We start from the raw sequence: 21,584 nt of genomic DNA on the forward strand, positions 1-21,584 counted from the left end.
GTAATGCCTACACTGGCTGCAGCTCTCCACTGTGTCCACACGGAGGCGCTGTCCACCCAAGCTGCAGGGACGACTGTGCTTTTGTTAATGGGTGGAGTAATAGTATCCCAAAATAAATACATTAGAAATATCTAATGTAGAGGCACATGTCCTCCAGGAAACAGGATACAAGACGCAAATTATAAACTCTCAACAATCTTTGGATTTAGCTGCTCTTGTTTATATTGTAAATAATGTGCAATTAGTCAATACTAGATATTATTATTGCAGATTTTTGTAGTTCAAGAGGATCAAAATGATGATGTAAGACACTAACTATTATAAGACACTGCTTGTACTAATATTAACAATATACTAATTCATCACTTTGAGGCAGGTCAAAATTGTAAAGGAGATAGATTTTAGAAACTATACAAATAATTGCAAGTCAAATGTGTGATTCTATAGGGACAGAAGTGAAAGTGTGTAAAACAGAACTTGTCAGATAAAAACACACAAGGACATACACACATGATCCCTGTGTAGAATACTCACAGCTATAAACCAAGTTTGTAATATCAATTATGTTTTGAAGGAAAAAAGTATTATTTTCTCATTTTGATGAAAAGTAAAATTTTAGATGTTAATTATTTTTTGGGGCAGATGAATGTTCACGTTTGATGGAGGCCAAGCACCTCAAACCTTTATTTACACCTCCACCTCAGAGAATTAGTTTCTGACTTACTATCCCATTATAAATACTTTTTTTGTGGGTATTTGGGAAATGCTACCACGTCAAGTAGCCTAATCAAACATCACAATAAAACATTAGAAATTATCCAGCTTCAGTCCCTGTCACCTCTCAGGTCCATGATACTGTGGTGGTCAAGAGGAATTTTGAGTTTTTGTGAGATTAATGAATTATTTTCCCTTACCAAAATTAAAGGATGAAATCTGTTGATAAGCAGTGTCCTGGCATGTATGTGTATTATTTATATAATATACAGGCCTATTTAAACTAAACTCATTCATCTCTGATTCATGAACCATGTGAAACGGTGTATCAGCTGAAAGTTGAAACTATGTTGGGAAGCTGCTGCTGGTGTCACCGAAACTAGAGAGGAGAAGAGGAGAGGACCCTGAATGAGCTCCACAGAAACACCGCGTCCCGCCCGCTGTTGATCCGCTGCAGGTGTCGGCCAATCGGAGCAGCGCTCCGGGGTCGCGCCCAGCCGCCTATCGGAACTCGTGAAGCGCTCAGGTGAAGTACTACCACAGGTGTGGGTGTTGACCTGCAGTTTGAAGGAGACTCAGCACGATCACGCATCTGTGCAGGACGCCGAAGCTGAAGGAAAGTGAAGGAAGCCATCACCGGTGAAGATTTCGGGAAGATGGAGGAGTGAGAACACGCGTTAAATCGAACTTTATAGGAGAAACCAACTTTGTCCTGAACTTTTTCTTTTCTTGGATCGTGAAGTTGGATGGAGTGATTGAGCCTCGACGACCTAGAGGCTCAGTTTGGATTGTTGTGCAGGGACTGTGTGTAAAAATGGATTCAACCACCTCCACATTCAGAGGAGCTTTACTGGTTGTATTCACAGCTTCATGTCTCCTGCATGGAGCCAGCGGAGAAATCCCTCCCCAACCAAGCGGCGGGAGCACGCTTCTTCCCCCGGTTAAGCCTGAAGCCCCCCAGGCTTATCCAGACGCAGAAAAGTCGAATCTACCGGTGTTTACAATGGATTATCCGAGAATACAGATACCATTTGAGATCACTCTGTGGGTGCTGCTGGCTTCATTCGCAAAGATTGGTGAGTACAGGATGCTCCTTCTTCTCGCCCCGTTTTCTTGGTCACCCCAACCGGTCGAGGCCCATGGCCACCCACACTGAGTCTGGTTCTACAAGAGCTTTCTCAAGATATGTTTCTCTCCTCAGTGCCCAAGTGCTTGCTTGTTGCGTGAAACTGCAGGGCTTCTCTATAATATTGTAAGGTATTGACCTTCTTCTGTAAAGTGCTTGAAGTATGAAATCCAATTGAACTGAATCCAGGTGATTACTGTAATGATATCGGACTTTTCAGAGAGGATGCTCCTAGTTTTTTCGGACAGTTCGTTAAAGTCGCATCTCTTCTCTCAGGTTTCCATGTGTACCACAAGATCACCATCTGGGTTCCGGAGTCGTGCCTCCTCATCAGCATTGGTCTGATCGTTGGTGCCATAATGCACTCTGTGAACGAGGAGCCCCCCGCTGTGCTGTCCAGCAACGTCTTCTTCCTCTACATGCTGCCCCCCATTGTCCTGGACTCGGGCTACTTCATGCCCACCAGGCTTTTCTTTGAGAACGTCGGCACGGTCGGTCGCACACGTCAGCCTCTGTCTCTTAAAACCGATTCAACTTCTTGTTCTCACGCACGATTAATTGACATTCATTGTTTGTATGTGCAGGTGTTGTGGTTTGCAGTGGTGGGCACTCTGTGGAACAGCATCGGTATCGGCATGTCCCTATTTGCCATCTGCCAGATTGAGGTTTTTGGAGTCCAGGACGTGAACCTCCAGGAGAACCTGCTGTTTGCCACCATCATCTCGGCCGTGGACCCCGTGGCTGTGCTGAGCGTGTTCGAGGACGTGTCTGTGAACGAGCAGCTCTACATCGTGGTGTTTGGAGAATGCCTCTTCAATGATGCTGTCACTGTGGTGAGTTGGCTCATACAAATGTTGATTTTTTTCATTTCGAGATATTGTTTGTCCTTGGACAGCTTCACTGTCATAAGCTGAGACTTGATGCAACATGTTTTTCCTTTCTCTTGATACCTCTGGGTTACTGGTTGTATTGAAAACATGCAAGGTCAGGTTAGGCAAGGCATGTTTATTTATCAGGCACCTTATACACAGGGGTTAATCAAAGTGCTTTACAAGCAAAACATGTAAATTAATGAATGAACGAATTAAACCACAGATGTACAGGCAAATTTATGAGATAAATAAAAGTACGATGTAACTGATTGATTAGAAGCAATGGAAAAACCAGATTTTAGGTTTAAGAATTGCTACTGTTCAAGGGCTACTGAGTGGCAGGCTGCACACTGTCTAAAGGCCATTTCACCACCAGTTGACCAGTCCCTTTTAGCTATGAGTCCTACTCGGTAAACAATATAACTGCAATTGGTTTTGGGCCCAGACCAGACAAAGGGAGCATGGTTTTATCCAGATTTGCGCTATCTCGAGGCACAGGTGCAGTTTGGCGAAAGCACTTTATACAATCAGCATATAGCTACGGTAATCTAACCTCATGGAGAATTTGTGAGGCATGAAAACAATTAAATAGAACTTACTAAGACTTGAAATCAGCCTTCAGCACCCAGTTTTCTCTTTTTCAATAGAGGCCTGACGGCTGCTTGTTATGAAAACATGGAATGGAAGGTACCATCATTAGCTGTTCTCTGTGTGTTTGTGATTCAGGATTGTGAGGATTGCTGATCAATATCAGTCCGACAAAGGGGATATACGTTTTGTCTAATCGGGTTATTCTAACAAGAACAAAATCACACGCATGTAGTTTATTATGGGCACCATTATAACTCTACTGAACGTGTCAGGACCTGTTTGGCACCTTGAGTTTCATTAATACTAATTTATGAAACAACAAATTCACTACTGTGTTGTCTGAACTGTTCCTGTTCTTTAACACTAAAGGCTCAGCTCAGGTATCACAAGGTGCTGTACAGTTTGTTGCGCTCTCCTTTATTTCTGGGTTAGAATACATGCATGAGAACATAGTGTGTGGGAGGGAACAGTCTGTGCACGGGCAACAAACTGATCATTTATTCAAAAGTGGAAGGGAGGGAATGTTGTCAGAGAAATGAACAGTTTGGAAGACTGTGTCACTGTTCCCTTACTTTCTGCCAAACCTGTTCCTGAAGTCAGCGGTTCATTTGGTTATGGGAGGAGATAACAAACACACACACACACACACACACACACACACACACACACACACACACACACACACACACACACACACACACACACACACACACACACACACACACACACACACACACACACACACACACACACACACACACACAAGGAGCCACCAAAGATTTGACTGCAGTGAGCTCATGCTGGAGTTTCTCTCTCCCCCCCCTGCCTCTCTTCATTGTGTTAAACACCCCCACAGAACCTACATCAACCTGCTCTTAGCTTTGGTGTGGTGACCCTTTTGTTTAGTACACAGTGGCAGTGCTGATGCAGACAGAGTAGACAAACATTTACCCAGGAGACTGGGAGAGTCCAGACACGGCCTGTACAGAGGTTTTCTGTTTTTCAAAATGACACCAAATCAAACAAGATGTAATATTTGACAAAGCCCAAACACTTCTGATTAATAGGAGATGCTGTCACCGATGTGGGCTAAGTTGTAGAGGCGTCGTCAGGAGATAACACATCTCCCTGGCACCCATAAAAACTCCATTTAAAACCTTCTCTTAATTTGGCTAAGTCAAACTCAACAGGAAGAATAAAGAAAATTTAAAATGTCTTTACACAAATGAATACAGACAAGCACACCGATCCCCTGGACATCTAGTTTCAGATAATAAAATGGAGGGGTAGACAAATCTGGGATCACACTGTTACAGATGGTCCGTGTTTCCAGCTTTACCTTTGAATGAGAGGGCCAGTTTAATCTAATGTAAATCAGCCATCGATACCCAAAGAAAACTGTTTCCTTCTTATGTAACACAGTAGATGATAAAAAAAATTTCACAGCTGTTTCCTGTTCACTCTTTTGTGTATGATGAAAGAGGAAGTCCCATAGAATAAATGTCTCTTTTAAATTAACCTTTGTGATCATATTCCTCCAAACAGTAATTAGACATTTTTATTTTGACTTACTAGCAATTTTCTAAAACACAAAGGCCATACCTCCAGCCACACTGAACAACCCAAACTGATGTTGTATTTTTACAATGCTCATCAAATATTTAAAAAGGTTTTAGTTTTTGAAAGGCTCGACACATGGACATGGATATATTATGGAGGTGGACTCCAGTACATTGAGGAAGATAGGAAAAATCAAAACATATTAACGAATAAATTAAGTTTCTCCAAACAAGTGTACACGTAGCTTTCACTGTGGGACGACATTGAGCTGCAGATTTGGTGCATCGGTGAGTTTTGACAGTAGCAGGACAGTGTGTTAGGAAATCAATCACAGAAATTAATCTACGGAATACGTTGCACAGAGTAATTATCAGGCCTTGGTTAAACTTTCCACACTTCTAAGGAGAATCAGTCGTGCTATTTCTTAAATGGAATTCATGGATAATAATGAAAATACAGAATATCACCAGATTTTCTCTTTATTTGTGCCGTATGTTTTCTGTACTGTCTCTGACTTAACTTTTCACTTTATTTCCAGTATACGAATGTATAATTTTCTTCGACTGTGTTAAATTTTTTTATCGATGTGTGCAGTAAGACATATTGTAAGCAACCAGTAACATCACCAACTTTAACACTGACTTTAGGATATAAGCTAAAAACACCATAAACGACGGACAGGAGGAGAAGGAACAAAACCCAATGCTCCTTTCCATGAGTCATTCACTGCACTCGGTGAAATGAGATTATCAAATTGCAAACAGTGCAGAGTAAATATTTCAATAAATCACTCTTATCTGGAGCAGTGTTATTAGACGCCGCAGCCCCTGACACCACCCATGACCTCTTACTGGGATGTGTGTGTGTGGGGGGGTTCTTTGTGCATGTACAAGCATTCAAAAGTGTACATTAAAAGAGTTTGTGATTTCATTAGCGTTTCATGTGCTTGTGTATAAATGTGAACGAATGTGTGCACGCGTTTTCAGGTGTTGTACAACATGTTCAGCTTTGTGGCGGACATGCCAACGGTGGAGCCAGTGGACGTGTTCCTCGGCATGGCGAGGTTCTTCGTGGTCGGTTTCGGTGGGATGGGCTTTGGCATTCTGTTCGGCTTCGTGGCCGCCTTCACCACGAGATTCACCTCCAGGGTCAAAGAAATCGAGCCACTCTTCATATTCATGTACAGCTACCTGGCCTATTTGGTGGCCGAGCTCTTCGCCATCTCATCCATCATGGCGTGAGTAGATTTGAAAACAAATATTTCACTATTCTGCAGGAATATGGCAGAAGTAATGGCCGAATGTTTGTTTTTCCTGCAGCATTGTTACCTGTGCCCTCACCATGAAATACTACGTGGAGGAAAATGTTTCCCAGGGTTCCTGCACGACCATTCGCCACGTGGTCAAGATGCTTGGCTCCATCGCCGAGACCCTCATCTTCTTCTTTCTCGGGGTTGTCACGATAACAACAGACCACGAGTGGAACTGGGGCTACATCATGTTCACGCTGCTGTTTGCCTTCGTTTGGAGAGGTCTGGGTAAGCAGATAGCATCATGGCATGTATGAGTTCAGAGGGACGATGAAGCAACGTTCGGTTTGCACACATGCACAAAGTCAAATCCTTCCACTTTCCCTCTTTACCTTTTGTTTCAAATGTGGTGGTGGTGGTAAAACCTAAGGTTTGTGTCGACAAAGACAAGGGAGCAGAAATCCACTTGTAAGGAAACTGGGATGTAAGCGATGCATAGTAAATATCGTCTATAAAAGTGATTTATTACGGAGCTGGTTCATCAAACATCAAGAATGCACATTATGCATTCTGTTGTGTTCACATTACTTTCTGTTTGTTTGTTTCTGCCGAGCTCCAGGAGTTTAACTTTCCCCTCGCTGCAGTGATGTACAGGCGAACTCTTTGACCCCATGACATCACTGTCACGTGTGTTTTATCAGGTGGCCACACCCACTGGTGATGCTGGGTGTGGTCAACAGGTGAAACCGACTTGAAAACTTTGAATCAAAACGGTTTCAGCTGATGTTGTGCTTTAAAGCAGCTTTAAGTGATTTTGAACACTTGGGGCGGCAGAACAAGCTGTAAACACGACACATTTATTATCTGTTTGTGGTTGTTGATGCATTTTGTTTATCTTAGGCCCAGAATTCCCTCTACATCTATCTCTGTTTCATTCTCCTTTTTTTATTTCACCCGTTCTTCCCTCCCAGGTGTCTTGGTGCTGACTCAGATCATCAACCCTTTCCGCACCATCCCATTCAACAAGAAAGATCAGTTTGGTTTGGCCTACGGTGGCCTGCGAGGCGCAATTTCATTCGCCCTGGCTTTCACTCTTCCTGATACCATCGCTCGCAAGCCGCTCTTCGTCACGGCCACCATCACCATCATCATCTTCACTGTGTTTCTTCAGGTGAGACTTTGTGGTTGTAAGTTTCCCGCAAATGTAAAGACATTTGACTTATGTTTGAATGAGGTTTGCTTGAAACAGACTGGTGGCCAGTTTCATGATTTTCTACTCATCAGATATCCATGAAATTCTGAATGTGGATCTGGATAAGGGGGCGAATCTAGGATATAAAAAATCACTTTCTTTAACATTGCGAAATTGGGATTTAAAATATCTAGATTTTCTTTGATTCCTCAGAGAATAATTCATGGATCTTGATGGAAAAAAAGTCAGCCGAGTTTATTGGAATGGTAAATAATAATAGTCAGATTCCAATAAAAATCTGTCTGAATTTAAATGTTTTCATCGGCATTGGTTTGTTAGTTAGCAGGTTAATGCAAAATCTACTGAATCTATTTCTTTGAAATGTTGTGGTGGAACTCATTAAACTTGGAGCAGATCTAGATAAACGGAATTTTTGCTAAGCCTTCACAGAGATACGCACTCCAATATGTGAAGGTGGTTAAATACGTGATGTCCAGTGGCGTGACGGTCGGTTGGGATTTCCAGTCTCTTTTCTGGGTTCTGCTGAACATCTTTTTCTCTCCTCCACAGGGCATCAGTATCCGTCCTCTAATTGAGTTCATCAATGTCCGCAGAACCAACCGCAATCTTGACACCATCAACGCAGAGATCCACTGCAGGGTGAGACGCAGCTAGTGATCATGGCACACGTCGTGGACATAATATTTTTGCACACAGTGTTAACAGCTCTGGTTTTGTTCTCAGCTCATGGACCACACTATAGCAGGCATAGAGGACCTCTGTGGACAGTGGAGCCACTTCTACTGGAAGGACAAGTAAGAATTATTCTTATTTCTGCTCAACAAAATGTCATTATATTCCTTATTTGGTGTTACAGACAAAATGTACACGTTATCCACTTCATCTTCAACTCTTCGCTTTACTGCTTCATGCGAATAAAAACAAAGAGAAATAATCTGCAGGGAAACTGGAGGAGAGGTGTCAATTTTAGTTTACCTGCTTTCAGTTTCCCTCTTTGTGGTTTTGTTTGACAAAGCCATTGTTCACACTGGGACCGTGTGGGAACGTGGAAAGCTTTTCAGACACTGGTGTCGTGTTCAGCTTCCGCCATGTTTTTCTTCCTAAAGCTTGGTAATGTGTTCCCCCAGTTTCTCATTGTGTCTAAATGTTTCCAACATGGTCATCTACGTCAAATATAACCTGAATTTGCATTATTGCATTATTTTAATTATTTCAGCTCCTTTAATTAACTGCAGCATTATTAGTCTGTTCAAATACAAAGATTAATATATTGAACTATTTTATAGTTTGTTCAGAAAGTAATTTTATGAAATGCCATAGGATCAGTGTGAGCATTTATTTTAAAATGTAATAATTAAATACTTCTATCATTGACCTCATTAATCCTCCTTTGATAATATATTTGGTCAGTTGCATTAGATTCTTACAAGTAAATTCTCTAATCCAGTAATCTATATTTACTTTCTTTTCATTTTCACGAATAAAATGTTCTTATTATAATCAATAGTTTATTGTGTTACTATACTTTTAAAGTGGCCTCTTCCCCAACCCTGAATATATATATATATATATATATATAGGTATTCAACATTAATTATATACTAAATACTACTGCAACACGGTATATATTGTTTTACAGATTTTTCTATACAGGACATCAGACACCATCTTTCTTTATTCCACTCTTTCCACCTCTCCCTTTATCCCCACCTTTCTCTCTCCAGTTTTCCTCCTCCTGTTGACTCACTTTTCATGTTTCTCCTGTGAGACTGGTTCATCAAGTCTCAGTGTTAAATTAAAGTAGGGAAAAACGGCGTGAAAAGCCTAGTGGCCTACAGAAGAGTCAGAGAGTAGGACTGCCTCTGAACTGTGACATTTCCCATTTAGACTTTAAAATTAACCTGGTTTACCAACTAGTGTATCAGGGAGCTCAGATCCATATTGTTCACAGTCATGGAAATTTATACCAGTGACTCTAATGTTAAATCTGCAAAAATTCTATTTGCGTTCATCTAATCCTCGACAGGGAAGTTTAAAGTTACAGAAACTAGAGCACTATGTTTACTTCTGCTGTTAGCAAAATTAAGCATAGGGAAACCATACAAAGGGTACAAAGCTCAACAATAGCTAAAAAATGTCACTAAAGCTTCACAAAAAAAAAAAAATGCAACCAGATATTCAATGTCTTTAACTTGAGTTATTTTCTACCCAATGAAAGTATCTATATATATATATGTAAAAGGTTACAGCCTTGGCACTCTTCGTGTGACATGCAACTCCATCTCAATCTCAATTCCAGGTTCATGAAATTCAACAATCGGATCCTGCGTAAGATCCTGATCAGAGACAGCCACGCCGAGTCCAGTATTGTGTCGCTGTACAAGAAGCTGGAGCTGCAGAACGCAATGGAGATCCTGGACACGGTGTCGGGCGACCTCAGTGCGGCTCCGTCCCTCGTCTCGCTCTAGTATGAAACCTTCCTCATGCCTCTGTGCTAGTCTGACTATCTCGTCACCTCCTCATTGTTACCTAATATACATACTTCTGTCTGATTTTTAGTGAGGAAAAGAAAAGCTCTGCTAAACCAAAGAAGAAGTTCCTGACTGCCGATCTGAAGAGCATGCATGACATCCTGTCCAAGAACATGTACAAGATCAGGCAACGGGTGAGTTAATGCACCAGATTGGGGAAAAGCGACAGCGGACATTTACTCAAGTGCTGCACTTAAAGTACAATATTGAAGTATAGGTATTTTACTTCAGTATAATACATGTTTTAAAACGTAATAATTCTGCTTCACTGCATTTTCACATGAGTTGTTAGCAGAGAGACGTTTCCCCCCTTAACTCTAAACTTCTTGTTTTCCTTTCAAAAATATTTTTGAACCTTGAAGAAAATAATTAGAACTTATGGAGAACTGTTTCTCCTTATACCCCATTTATGATTCTGATCAGATTGTGACCCCGAGGTTAGGAATCCACTCACACTATAGTTGCTAAAAATGTATCTTAAATTTAAAATGAACCCACGAGCACTGCAGCTCTTTGTCCAAATCAGCTCCCCTTTGTTTTTTACATGAAATGGATATTAAATTAAGAGTATTAATAGTATTAATAACTATACGATTTTTTTTTTTACATAATATTCTGGTGTCCATGTTTGTTAGATACATCCGTCTGTAATTGTAGGATTTGGGCGGCGCTCTCCTCTTTCCAGTGTGATTCCTCCACACACTGAAACTGGCTGCTGTTTTGCATGACCACAGACCGTGCGTCCAGCAGTACTTTTCCATTAGCGACATGACATCACTGGATAGGCTCCGAGAGACACTTTCATGTGCAGATAAATGGAGAGCATGTGTCTTCTGTTCTCGGGTAGACGACTTGTCTGATTATCTTAATGGCCCCTCTTTCCAAGTGTTTCTCCATTCTCACACAATCTCTGAGTCACTTCAGCCTCTGATGTTTGTTTGTTTTCACGGGAGCGGTTCTTTGCATCCTGAGCAGCTCGTAAGGAAAACGACTTGCTTTTCAGCCTATCACGTTAGAGGTTTTGAGTTCTTGTGATCTGAACGGGATTGTGAATTGTTTCCTATTCTCTGACCAAGCTGAACCCTTTTTGTTGCCATTCAACCTTTCTCTAAAGAGCTGTGGCGGCTTTAGAGTGTTGGAAAGGTGTTGTTTTAGGTCTATTTAATAAGAACTCTGTTGATAGTGAAGAGTACGTTTGCAGAGACCCAGACCCTTGCGACCAAAACAGGTGTGGCCGGTTTTGGTTGAGTAATCCGATCTTTAAAGAATGCGGTCTCCTGTAAAAGCATCTCCACTGTTTGTCTCCACATTTTATTGTGTGTCAGGATGTGTTGCTCACCGTTACTGTGGTCGCTTGTAGACTCGTACGTTCGTCACAGATCAACATGAAAAATGGCAGTATTGCTGATACGTGCATTAGCGGCCTGTGATGAGTTTAACGTCGTACATCTTTGTGTTGTCTTCATTCAGACGACGGCGTACACAGGCAAGCACAAACTGCCCAATGACACGCACGCCAGGGAGATACTGATCAGACGCCACACCAGCATCCGTCGCAGCATCCGACCCGGCAGCTTTCAGTCATCGGTAAGAAAGAAGCTCTGTTACTGTGCTTGATACTGACCTGAGTCTTTCTACACATGTTCTCAATCTCTCCGTTAAAAGTGGATAAGATTAGATTGCCTCATAAGAAGCAAGTGAATTAACTCTTGACAACACTAAGATTAAAGTAGTCTCACAGTTTTTATCCCATGCCTTGTTCATTATTCTCCTTTTTTGCTTCTTCTTCTCTAATCTGATGTTTCTTTCTCAGGAGATGACCAAGTCTCATAAGTATTTCTCTCTTCCTGCCGGGAAGAGTTTGGACTCCAAGTTATTTCGTCCAGAGAGACTGAGCCTTACAGGTAAAGCTTCTTAAACCAACTGCAAACCCCTGATATCCAGATTCCCCTATTTGTTTTCCTTTTATTAGATTGAAGGTTGGAAACAAATAATTAATATAAAAATATGGTATTCTCTTTGATTAAATGATTAAAATTCAAGATTCACTTGGGTCGGTCAGTGTGACACCTGAATTAGCTCAACAACTGGTGGACAGATTACCAGGGAAATATGTACACACATTCATTAGGAGAAAGCTTAATCAAGTGACTTTTCCTCTCACGCCACCATGAGTTTAACATGTGTACTTCAGAAATTTGTCCAACATATTGGTTTATATGACGGACTATTATAGCCAAACTGAGGAAATAAAATGTTAATATTTGCATATGTGAGAGTAAGCTTGTTATAAGAATGAAGTCTCTCGTAAAATAAAATTTTACTCATTATTTATGACTTTATTCTTGAAATATCAGATATTGATCCTTCCAGAGCAAATGTTAGCATCCCAAAGCATTTAAGTCGGTTAATAAATATAAGTAAGTTATTATGTTTATTAAAATTGCATAGCGGCATTTAGCTCTTTTGCCGTGGATTGATGTCGGCAGCATGGCATCAAATGTAATTATTGTCCTGTGGATAATTTTCCTCACATTTCCTCCAAATTCAGCCTCTTAGGGAATATTTTGATTTCCTCCTGTTTTTCAAATCATATTCAGTTTGTTTGAAAACGGTTTGGCTCCACAGCACGAGTTTGTTATGGAAGTTTCCTGGAAGCTGGTGAAAGGAGAACTCAGGGAGCAGCTGATGTCATAGTCAGAAGATTTTAATGTAGACTTTATGCACAAAGGAGACCAGAAGGTGGAACAATATACAAACGCTAACAGAGTAACATGAGCAATTGTCACCCCCAAGTCTCAAGATGTCTCCCATAGTACCCCCATATATCTTTCTCTACTTGTGTCTCCCATCCTGATAGCACATCCATGAATGGCTATAATTGTTGTAGGTAGGTGTTTGCATCCTATTGGATAGTTAAGCCTAAAGTATAGATTTTCTAAATCACCTTGTGTCCTTACCTCTTGCCTCTGGTGAAATATTCAAAAGAGTTGAAGGTGGTGAGAGTTGAAGTGGGTGCCTCTCTGTCTGGAGCATCTGAGTTAGATATGAAAGTCCCTAAGTGTAGACACTACAATGAACTGTTGGTTTGCCCTTTATCTATAACCTGACCTTGGGTACTGCTTAGAGAGAGAAGGGAGTATCTGTGGAATTAGACAGGCACTATTCTGTACAGATATAATGTGTATGATACAATACACATTATATAAATAATATAAAGTGACATATACATTAACGTCTGAATATGGTAAAACATTCCTGAAGAAGTTTATAATGATTGAGCCCCCAGCAGGTCATTGACATTTACAGGTTTTTTGTAACACTCTCTGCCCATATGCACTTCCTCTTTTACACAGCTGTGTAAAACACAGTATGCATTGATGGGAGGATTCAGAGATTTAAATCATAATTCATTTTTTTCCCCCTCTCAGACGATCACGAGACCATGTCAGAAGTGGCCTACCCCTCCCGACGCACTCGGTTTGGCCAGCCTGCACGCTCCTCCTCCAGAGCCATGATGCCTCTACGAAGGCTGGACACCTTAAAAGAAGTTTCCTCTGTTGAGGTTCTAAATGAAGGCAGAGGTGAGAGGGGCGGGACAGGGCGTGCGATGTCAAGGACAAACTCCTCCTACAGTGATTCCCATGTGCCCGCTCCTCGCCGTCACTTCAACGCTTCTGCCGACAATAACAACGGCTCAGCTGATGACTTTAGGAATGTGGATCAGGAAGCAGAAGAGGAGGAGGAGGAGGAGGAGCAGCAGCCTTCCTATCCACCTCCAGCCTGGGCGGTTGAACCCAGAGACAACTCGTCGACACAAAACCCTCTGCTCAGGCGGCCTCAGTGGAATCCGAAGAAGTAAAAATGTTCCTGGGTTTTCAGCGGCAGCTGGACTGCCACAGACCGAGGGTCATGTTCCCAAGAAGCTCCAGGGAATCTACATATAACTGTGTTCATGGTGTGGAAAGGCCCAGTAAGTTTATGGTGGAGATTCATTCATGTCTTAATGGAGGACAACCGCCCTTCAAAATGAGCCAGAATGGACAAAAGTCAGAGGCACATCAGAGGCACAGTGCACTATAGTGCGGGGACTGTGTATGAACTGTAAACAGTGAGTCATATTTCAAAAAGTGACTTTTAAATACCTATCTTCCTGTAGGATTTTTTTTTTTATGTTTAAAGGCGATTGTAGCTTAAACTGTTTTATTGTGACTAATTATTTCTGTTCTTTGTAAATATTAGTCTTTTTGTATTTTAACTGTCTTGTGTCTTTTACAGTTGCATGATTGAAGATGGACATTTTATTGCTGTGTAGCACAGAGTACTCTGAGGAGTAACTTGGTGTCTGTTGCACTCTGGGATCCACAAATCTGATTACACGTTGTATCCATTTTCTTCTTCTGTAATAAACTTTTCATTCTGGTCAAATCATGAATAAGATCTAAGAAATGTGAACGGCACCCACAGAAGAGAGAGGAACTGGGTAGTCTGGATGACACAGTTGAATATTTATAATTACACAAACAGCATTTACTTTTAAGGAGACATATTATACTTATTCAAGTTGGTCATTTTCGTTTGGGTCATTTCCGAAAACATGTACATGCTCTAATGTTCCGAAAGCACATCCCACTCCTGTCAATCCCTGCATCTCCACCTTTCAGCCTCTGTCTGAAATTTTTTGTTTTAGCTACTGTCTCTTTAAGGCCCCCATCCTGCTAAGGCCCAGTCTGCTCTGATTGGCCAACGGTTTCCAGTCCGTGTAGGAAATGTCAGCCTCCACTCTTGAATTTGGGCTTTTTTAGGAGGCGTACCAGAATAGCTGCTCGGCGTGCATTATGAAAAATGGGGAATTGTGACATCACGATGGCGCGGTCGCACTACTGACGAAGTGTTTCAGGAGCTTCAGGAGCTGTGTTTTCTCCCTTTACTGCAGACTTTGGGCTTTTTAACTTTCCAGACCTGTTACCCACAAAATACGATATAACAGTGATGAAAGAAACTGAAAAAGGATAATATGTCTCCTTTTAATGTGTCACGTAGAATTCAAGACAGAATTGACTCAAACATAGAAAACACATTTTATTCATTGACTTTTTTTGGCTTGAATCTAGTTTGTTGTTACAAGATTTTGTGTCTTCTTTACAACATGAGCTTACACCATATTTCTTCTTATAGTATAGTGGTGCCTTTACCTGAGTTGAAACTGAACTTAGTTCTTCACATGTCCATTTGAACGTATCCTACGATAAAGGTACAAATCTCCATAACTGAAATTAAAAAGTCAGACTAGAACAAACATTTGTTCATATACCACCATGGGAACCATTTAAGTTGCAGTGCATTCGAAGAAGGAGGTAAAATGTTTGAAACCAACTTGGCGACTCCAAAAGTACAACAAAGTGATCTATCATGTTGTTAACCTCCACCGGGCAATCTGTTTGCCTGTTTTTTTGTTAGCAGGATCACTGGACAGATTTCCATTAAACTTGGATTAGTTCTATAGTTATTTGTTGTTTCATCAGCAGGCCTACAAACCTGAGGGATTTTGGACAAAGTAGTGGTTACAAACATATAGTATGTTTCTGTCTGATCGAAGCAGATAACATTTTCAGGCCTCTTGAATCGTGAATCCTTTCTCCCTAAAGAAGGACTGCACTGCTGGTGGTGACGAACCACTTTGACCCAGAAATCCTTGAGTGGGACACATTGATCCCACTTCTAGTCCTTCATAACCGGCCTCTCACAAATAACTGCACTTCTTTTAAGGGTGAATGTGCCTTTTTTTGGTCATACTTTCGTCATAATTTATTCAGTTACTCAGTTTGGCTGTTTTGATCATTCCTCTCCCGTCCCACTCAGGGATCCTGATAAGCAGTAAACCTACAGCTGCTAGAGCCAGGACCACTCCCAGACTCGGGGGACCACAGGGGCTGAACTCCTGAGCGAGACCCGAAAGGAGGGGAGCCAAGACGCGACCGACAGCTGTAACCGACTGCCCCGCGCCAATCAGAGTCCCGCTGGCCTGGACCCCTCCCCTCTGCAGCTCCATGTCTGTGATACACGTCCGTCCAATGGAGGTGGAAATGGCGAAGAAGGTGGAGGAAAGAACCACCTGCCAAACGTTAGGTGCGGCAGAATAGAGGAAGATAAGTGAGCAGGTGAGCATCGTGGAGTGAAGCAGCATAGCGGCCATGTTGTTCTTGTAGAGCTGCGTGACAGGCCCCACCAGGAACCCGGCCAAGGCCCCCAAGGTGCTGCTGTAGCTGATCAGATAACCCGTCATCTTTGGTTTGAGCGAGAAACGCTCCTCCATGGCCAGAGAGAAGTTACTGTAGTAAAGCATGATCGCTATGCCCATCAGAAGACGCACCAGAAAGAGATCCCACATGTCAGAAGAGGCAACCATATTTATCCTGGAGCCCACTGACGACAGCTGTCTCCAAACAGGCTGCAGCAGAGACACCTCGCTCCACCGGAGACCACCTTGGTGCTTGCCTGGAGCTGCGGAGCCTGGTTGAGCGTCTCCTGCCGGCAACGTCTGGTGTCTATTTGCATGAGAACCATTCTGCACAGTCTCCAAACAGTGGTTGTCATGACAACCCTTACTCGGGTCATTGCTGGAGTTTGTGTTACGGTGAACTAGTGTGTCGTTCCACGGCAGCATCCAGACCAGTCCTGGAGCGATAAACACATTTTGTCAGTTAACATTTTAATTTCTCTCTTTATATTTAAATCAGTGATTTTCAACCCACCTGCATTCATGAGGAAGATGGCTGCACAAGTGAAGGAGGAGGTATAGAAGCCCCCTTCATGCTCAGTGAGGTAGCCGCCCACCATGGGTCCCAGGATGAAGCCGACACTGGAGGCTGCATTGAAGTGTCCCATCACCAGAGGGCGCTCTGACTCAGACACCAGGTCAGAGAGCAGGGCTCTGCAGATTGACAGGGAGTGCTTGAACAGTCCTGAGACACACAACATGGGGGGGGGGGGGGGGGGGGGGGGTAAGAAGCTGATTGATTTCCTGCACAGAATTTAGGTTCAAGATATTTTAAGGAATTAAGTGTTGTGTAATCATGGATTTATTTATTCTCGTTCTTTTTCAAACCACAATGATGGCAATCATCACTTCCCTACAGGCTTAGTAGCAAACAGCTGTTAAAATACATTACAAATGTTGTTATTTTATTAAATGCACTGGTATTGAATCAGGACTCAGCCAATAATAGTAATGGTATCAAAAATGGTATCATAACATATGTCATTTGAATTAATGCAGCTTGTATGAACCTTGAAGTAGCCAGATGTTTTCGGACCTTGGTCCCACTCACCCACAGGAATCCTTGCGAGGACGAACAAAGGGATGCTGGTGGACATCCCCAGCAGGCCGTAGCCCAGAGCACTCAGCAGCAGACAGGTGAGCAGAGAGTACCTCCGTCCCACCACGTCACTCCAGCTGCCCTGCCAGGTGAATGACACACAACCACAAACTGAACCAAATTCTTTACAGGACTTTCAGAGGAGATGCTACAGATATTTTCTACATCCACCTAGAGAAAAGTTCAAATTTAACCGATGACATAATGAATACATTTTTCTGGAGCCTGACTTTTAAAGATCCACCAGAACCGAGCAGCCAAGGATGTTATACAGGCCTTTATTGGATTATCGCCCCCTCTTTAGCTCTCACACTCACATACACACCCATCTGACGAAATAATAGAATTAGGACCAATTGAGTTTACTGTGCTCTGTACGTAACAGGGTGGGCTTATCATAGAGACCAAGCTCTTCCTGTATCTGTACATTTATTTGGATTCAGCTGCTCTGCACAAGGGAATCGACAGATGACTCCTTATCCGTTTAATTTGTCGCATGACCCCCGAGAATTAAACCAATTTTCAGTAGCTGTGGGCGGCAGCAGAGAGACATGGACAGCTGAGACTCTTGCATCAGATGCCTCGCTCGTCGCAGAGTGTTGTGCATGTTTGAGTAACTTCCTAACAGTGTTCAGGGCAACGTGCTGCACGTTAAGTCTGCCCAGTGTCCGGAGGTGTCTGGAGCCTGCGTGAGTGTGAACACGCAGAATAACTGGATATATTGTGTGACCGCAACTGTCTTAAACGACCAGTGTTTATTGTTTTCAGGAAATACCAGAGATGACATTGAATGCCGCCATTTTGGCCACTGGCTGTGAGCATGCCTTGTCAAGCAGCAGAGACTGGACAGATGCTTAGAGACAAAGACGGAAAGAGGGAAACCAAGTCAATACTTACAACTATTGTGCTTGAGAAGAACTGTAAGATCCCATATGTAGACACTGCAAAAGTTTCAGATTTGTCACAGAGCATCATGTCTTTATATCATCTGAGACCTAAGTGATTATGCTATTGTAAAACTATAACACTACGACATTCAGAATGACCTGTTCATACAACAAGTCAAACCCATAGACTGTAAATGAAGAAACTAACTAAACCGATTAAAAACATGACTTATCAGAAAAATGAACACATGAACATTCATCAGTGTGATAGGAACTACCTTAAATAGCAGAAGGCATCTTTAAAAAAAAGAAATATCCACATCCACCAACAGGGAGGAGACAAGGTTTAAGACCTATGCTGCAGCCAGGTGGAAATCCAGACACTTTGGCTTCACTTTCTTGGGAGCTGTCATGTCATCCATCTTAATGTATATAGTATATGGTCAAACCCGACCATTAATTATGTTTAAAATATGAATTACAGTTTCCTGTTCTCTTCTTGATTCGTGTCCCACAGACTGTTAATGTACGGTGGCCCTGAGAACTCATCTCTCACACTGCAACTTGAAGATGCAAATAGACAAAAGCACAGGCAAATTGAGGAAACACAACAACAATCATTCTCCACAGTTCTGTTTTGTCCTGTGCAACTCACACTGTTCCTCTAATTGCCTGTGTTTTCTGTATTCAGTTCATTCATTAATTATTTATTTGTTTCTTTTATTAAGAAATGTATTGTTAACAGTGATGTGTCTTTGTGACAAACTGGAGAGCAGATCATTAGTTTGTTGTAAAACTTGTTTTTCAGGCTGCTACCTGTTTGTATATTAATTATTACTGTACAATCAAGGAGCCTCCATCTGCTGCTATAGAAGCTGAATAAAATAATTGTGTTTAATAGGCACACCTTACCTACTATACCGGCCACAGTGGGACCGGCTCCAAGAGCCTTCACGTGATGGCTCAGCAGCGGGATGATCATGCTCACCCCAAACAAGTCCTGAAAGAAAGTGAGGAGGCGAAGGAGAGAGAATGACACTAGATACACACCAGAAACCTGTAAAACACACAGACAATATAAACCAGCGCTGACTACTCATCACAGAGAGTCTGGACAAAGCCCCACAAAGCCAATGCTCATCCTGTTTATCTGCTTTGCTCAAAGCAGCTCATGCCAAACTCCTGATTGAAGTCACACAGCAATTCATACAGTGTCCCACCAGTTACCATCCTATTACACTAATTGCTTAACTTTCAGTAGCAGTCCCCACATTTTCCGTCCACTCTTTTGCATCAATGTGAGCTGCCCCGGATTCTTTTGGTCACGTTTAACTCAACCACACAGACTGAAGCGGAAGTTATGTACGAAAAATGACTTGGATTTTCACCATCATTAATTTTTTTAGAAATATGTAGAACTGCTGATTGATTATAATAACTTTTATCATACGGATCCTGTCCTCATTTCAAGTAGAGACTATAGTCCTCTGTCATTTTCTGACAGTGAGGCTTGGAAGAGGCACACCTCAAGACACTCAGGTGTCAAAACAACCTGCCATGTTCTATTCCTCGTCACTGTGCTGCACCCAATGAAACAATTCAAAATAACCAAACACACAAAAACTGTGTGTATATAACATACATTAATTTTGATTAACAGTATTTAACTTGTATATATTTTGTCTATATGTCAAGAATCTTCTATCCTGAGTTCCCTTTATTTTACTGGCCACATACTTAGATAGTTTCCTCATATGTTTCTAATTTAAAAAGAATGTGTAATAATCCTTTAACAGAAGCTCTGCAGGAGACTATTTTAACACAATTTACAAACATAACAAATATGGATCCGTTTCTACAACAAACAGTGAACACGTTTAGAAAACTACATATTATATTAGATATCATATTCTTGAAAGCCCCTGAGGACAAATCACCTTCCTCTTTTCTCAAATTATTATTATTTGTTTTTGCAAAATACTTTTAACATTGGCTTTATTTTGATCATTTAAATAAGATTTTAGGGTCCGATTCTAATTCTAATGTAGACACCCTGTAACCTGCCCACACTTCTCTGAGCGCGTGAAGTATGTATTCTATTCACGTGGAACTCGTCAGAGCAGGACGCTGCGGCGCTGAGCCAGCAGAGAGCTACTCACCAGGAAGCCCACCACACAGATGCATCGTTGGATCCTCGTCGTTCCTGCGGATGTGAGACATGAGGAACTACATCTCAGGTCGCTCATCCTCCAGCTGTGACGGTGCGGCGGCTGCAGCCGGAGAGCAGCGGCTCTTCCGCTCCACTCAACCAACGCGTCTCCGTCACGGCCGGCGGGGGTCTCACGGGCAGGGGAGAGCGGCCGGCTCGGGGCCAACTGCTCGGATACGCCCGGTGTGAACGTTGGTAGGTTTTAAAAACAAGTGTAAAACACGACTCAGTCCATAACGATCACTGTACAGGTCGCGATTCATCTGTCTCCCGGGTTGAATTGTCGAGTTGCTCGATCTGACTCCCCCCACGGCTGCTCCCACAGATGGTCTCTTCCAACTTCCAATCCCGGATGTTGTCGTCCGTGAAGAAAAGTAAACATGTTCAATGGAAGGGAAGGGTCTCTATTAAGAGATTAGGAAGATTTAACGATACATGAAGACCTCGAGTGGAAAAAAAAAAAAATATTACTAGGATTTTCTTATTCAACTTATATTTTATTTATTCATTTTCTATTATTATTTTAATTATGATAGTTATTTTATGTCATTTAATTGTGGATAATGAGCCTCGTTTTTTGGTATTATTTGTTCGCAAGTTTCAAGTAAACAAACAATTGTAAACATTTCTGTCAGAAGTAAAAACAAAATCAAAATGGAAATTTTAAGATTTGGAAGAAAAGCAAACAAACAAGTGGCTTTCACCTGATCAATTTAACGTCCCTGACAGCAATCTATCGAGTGGATTGATCTGGAGATCTGCAGATATTGATAATGAAACTTCTCGACACTTATTTACTGGGTTTATTTGCTGGACTTGTATTGATTACTTGAAATGTGGGCATTAAAAAAATCTTAAATACTTAATTATGTTCATATATATATATATATATATTGATATATTTAAAATGTATTGATACATGTATTTCCATCACATTTTTGTTATAGTTGTATAATTGACCAATAACAAAACAAATAAAACATTAACATCATGCTCACTGCCATGATAAAGCTTAATGAATTAAACAAATTGAAACAAAACAAACAACCAAATGAAAATTTTCAATCACACATCCATGGGGGAGAGCGGGGTAATGTGGGAATTTTTTTACATTTGCTCCCCTATAGGCGAGCTAAACTGATATATCAGTAAAATTTACACATTTCCCATTAATTCAGGATGTTTTCTAGCAATGGAAATGATCAGAATCTCCTCAGGACAAAGGGCAGTGAAAATATGATTGTTTTTAAAAA

General features: G+C 41.7%; 2 protein-coding genes across 2 annotated transcripts; one reads left to right on the forward strand and one right to left on the reverse strand.

The window, feature by feature from the left end:
* Positions 1-1,251: 1,251 nt before the first annotated feature.
* Positions 1,252-14,284, forward strand: slc9a2 (solute carrier family 9 member 2). The gene is made up of 13 exons (XM_053440380.1): positions 1,252-1,790; positions 2,117-2,331; positions 2,425-2,673; positions 5,850-6,100; positions 6,183-6,400; positions 7,084-7,283; positions 7,875-7,964; positions 8,049-8,119; positions 9,625-9,792; positions 9,885-9,990; positions 11,327-11,443; positions 11,670-11,760; positions 13,288-14,284. The coding sequence occupies exons 1-13, from the start codon at positions 1,529-1,531 to the stop codon at positions 13,716-13,718; spliced, it is 2,469 nt and encodes an 822-aa protein (XP_053296355.1). The 5' UTR covers positions 1,252-1,528; the 3' UTR covers positions 13,719-14,284.
* Positions 14,285-14,925: 641 nt separating this feature from the next.
* Positions 14,926-20,420, reverse strand: mfsd9 (major facilitator superfamily domain containing 9). The gene is made up of 6 exons (XM_053440381.1): positions 20,282-20,420; positions 19,035-19,122; positions 18,133-18,176; positions 17,188-17,317; positions 16,612-16,821; positions 14,926-16,534 (listed from the first exon to the last, which is right to left on the reverse strand). The coding sequence occupies exons 1-6, from the start codon at positions 20,366-20,368 to the stop codon at positions 15,669-15,671; spliced, it is 1,425 nt and encodes a 474-aa protein (XP_053296356.1). The 5' UTR covers positions 20,369-20,420; the 3' UTR covers positions 14,926-15,668.
* Between the last annotated feature and the right edge of the window lie 1,164 nt (positions 20,421-21,584).

Source organism: Pleuronectes platessa, chromosome 14 (assembly GCF_947347685.1).
Source record: "Pleuronectes platessa chromosome 14, fPlePla1.1, whole genome shotgun sequence".
Taxonomy (NCBI): Eukaryota; Metazoa; Chordata; class Actinopteri; order Pleuronectiformes; family Pleuronectidae; genus Pleuronectes; species Pleuronectes platessa.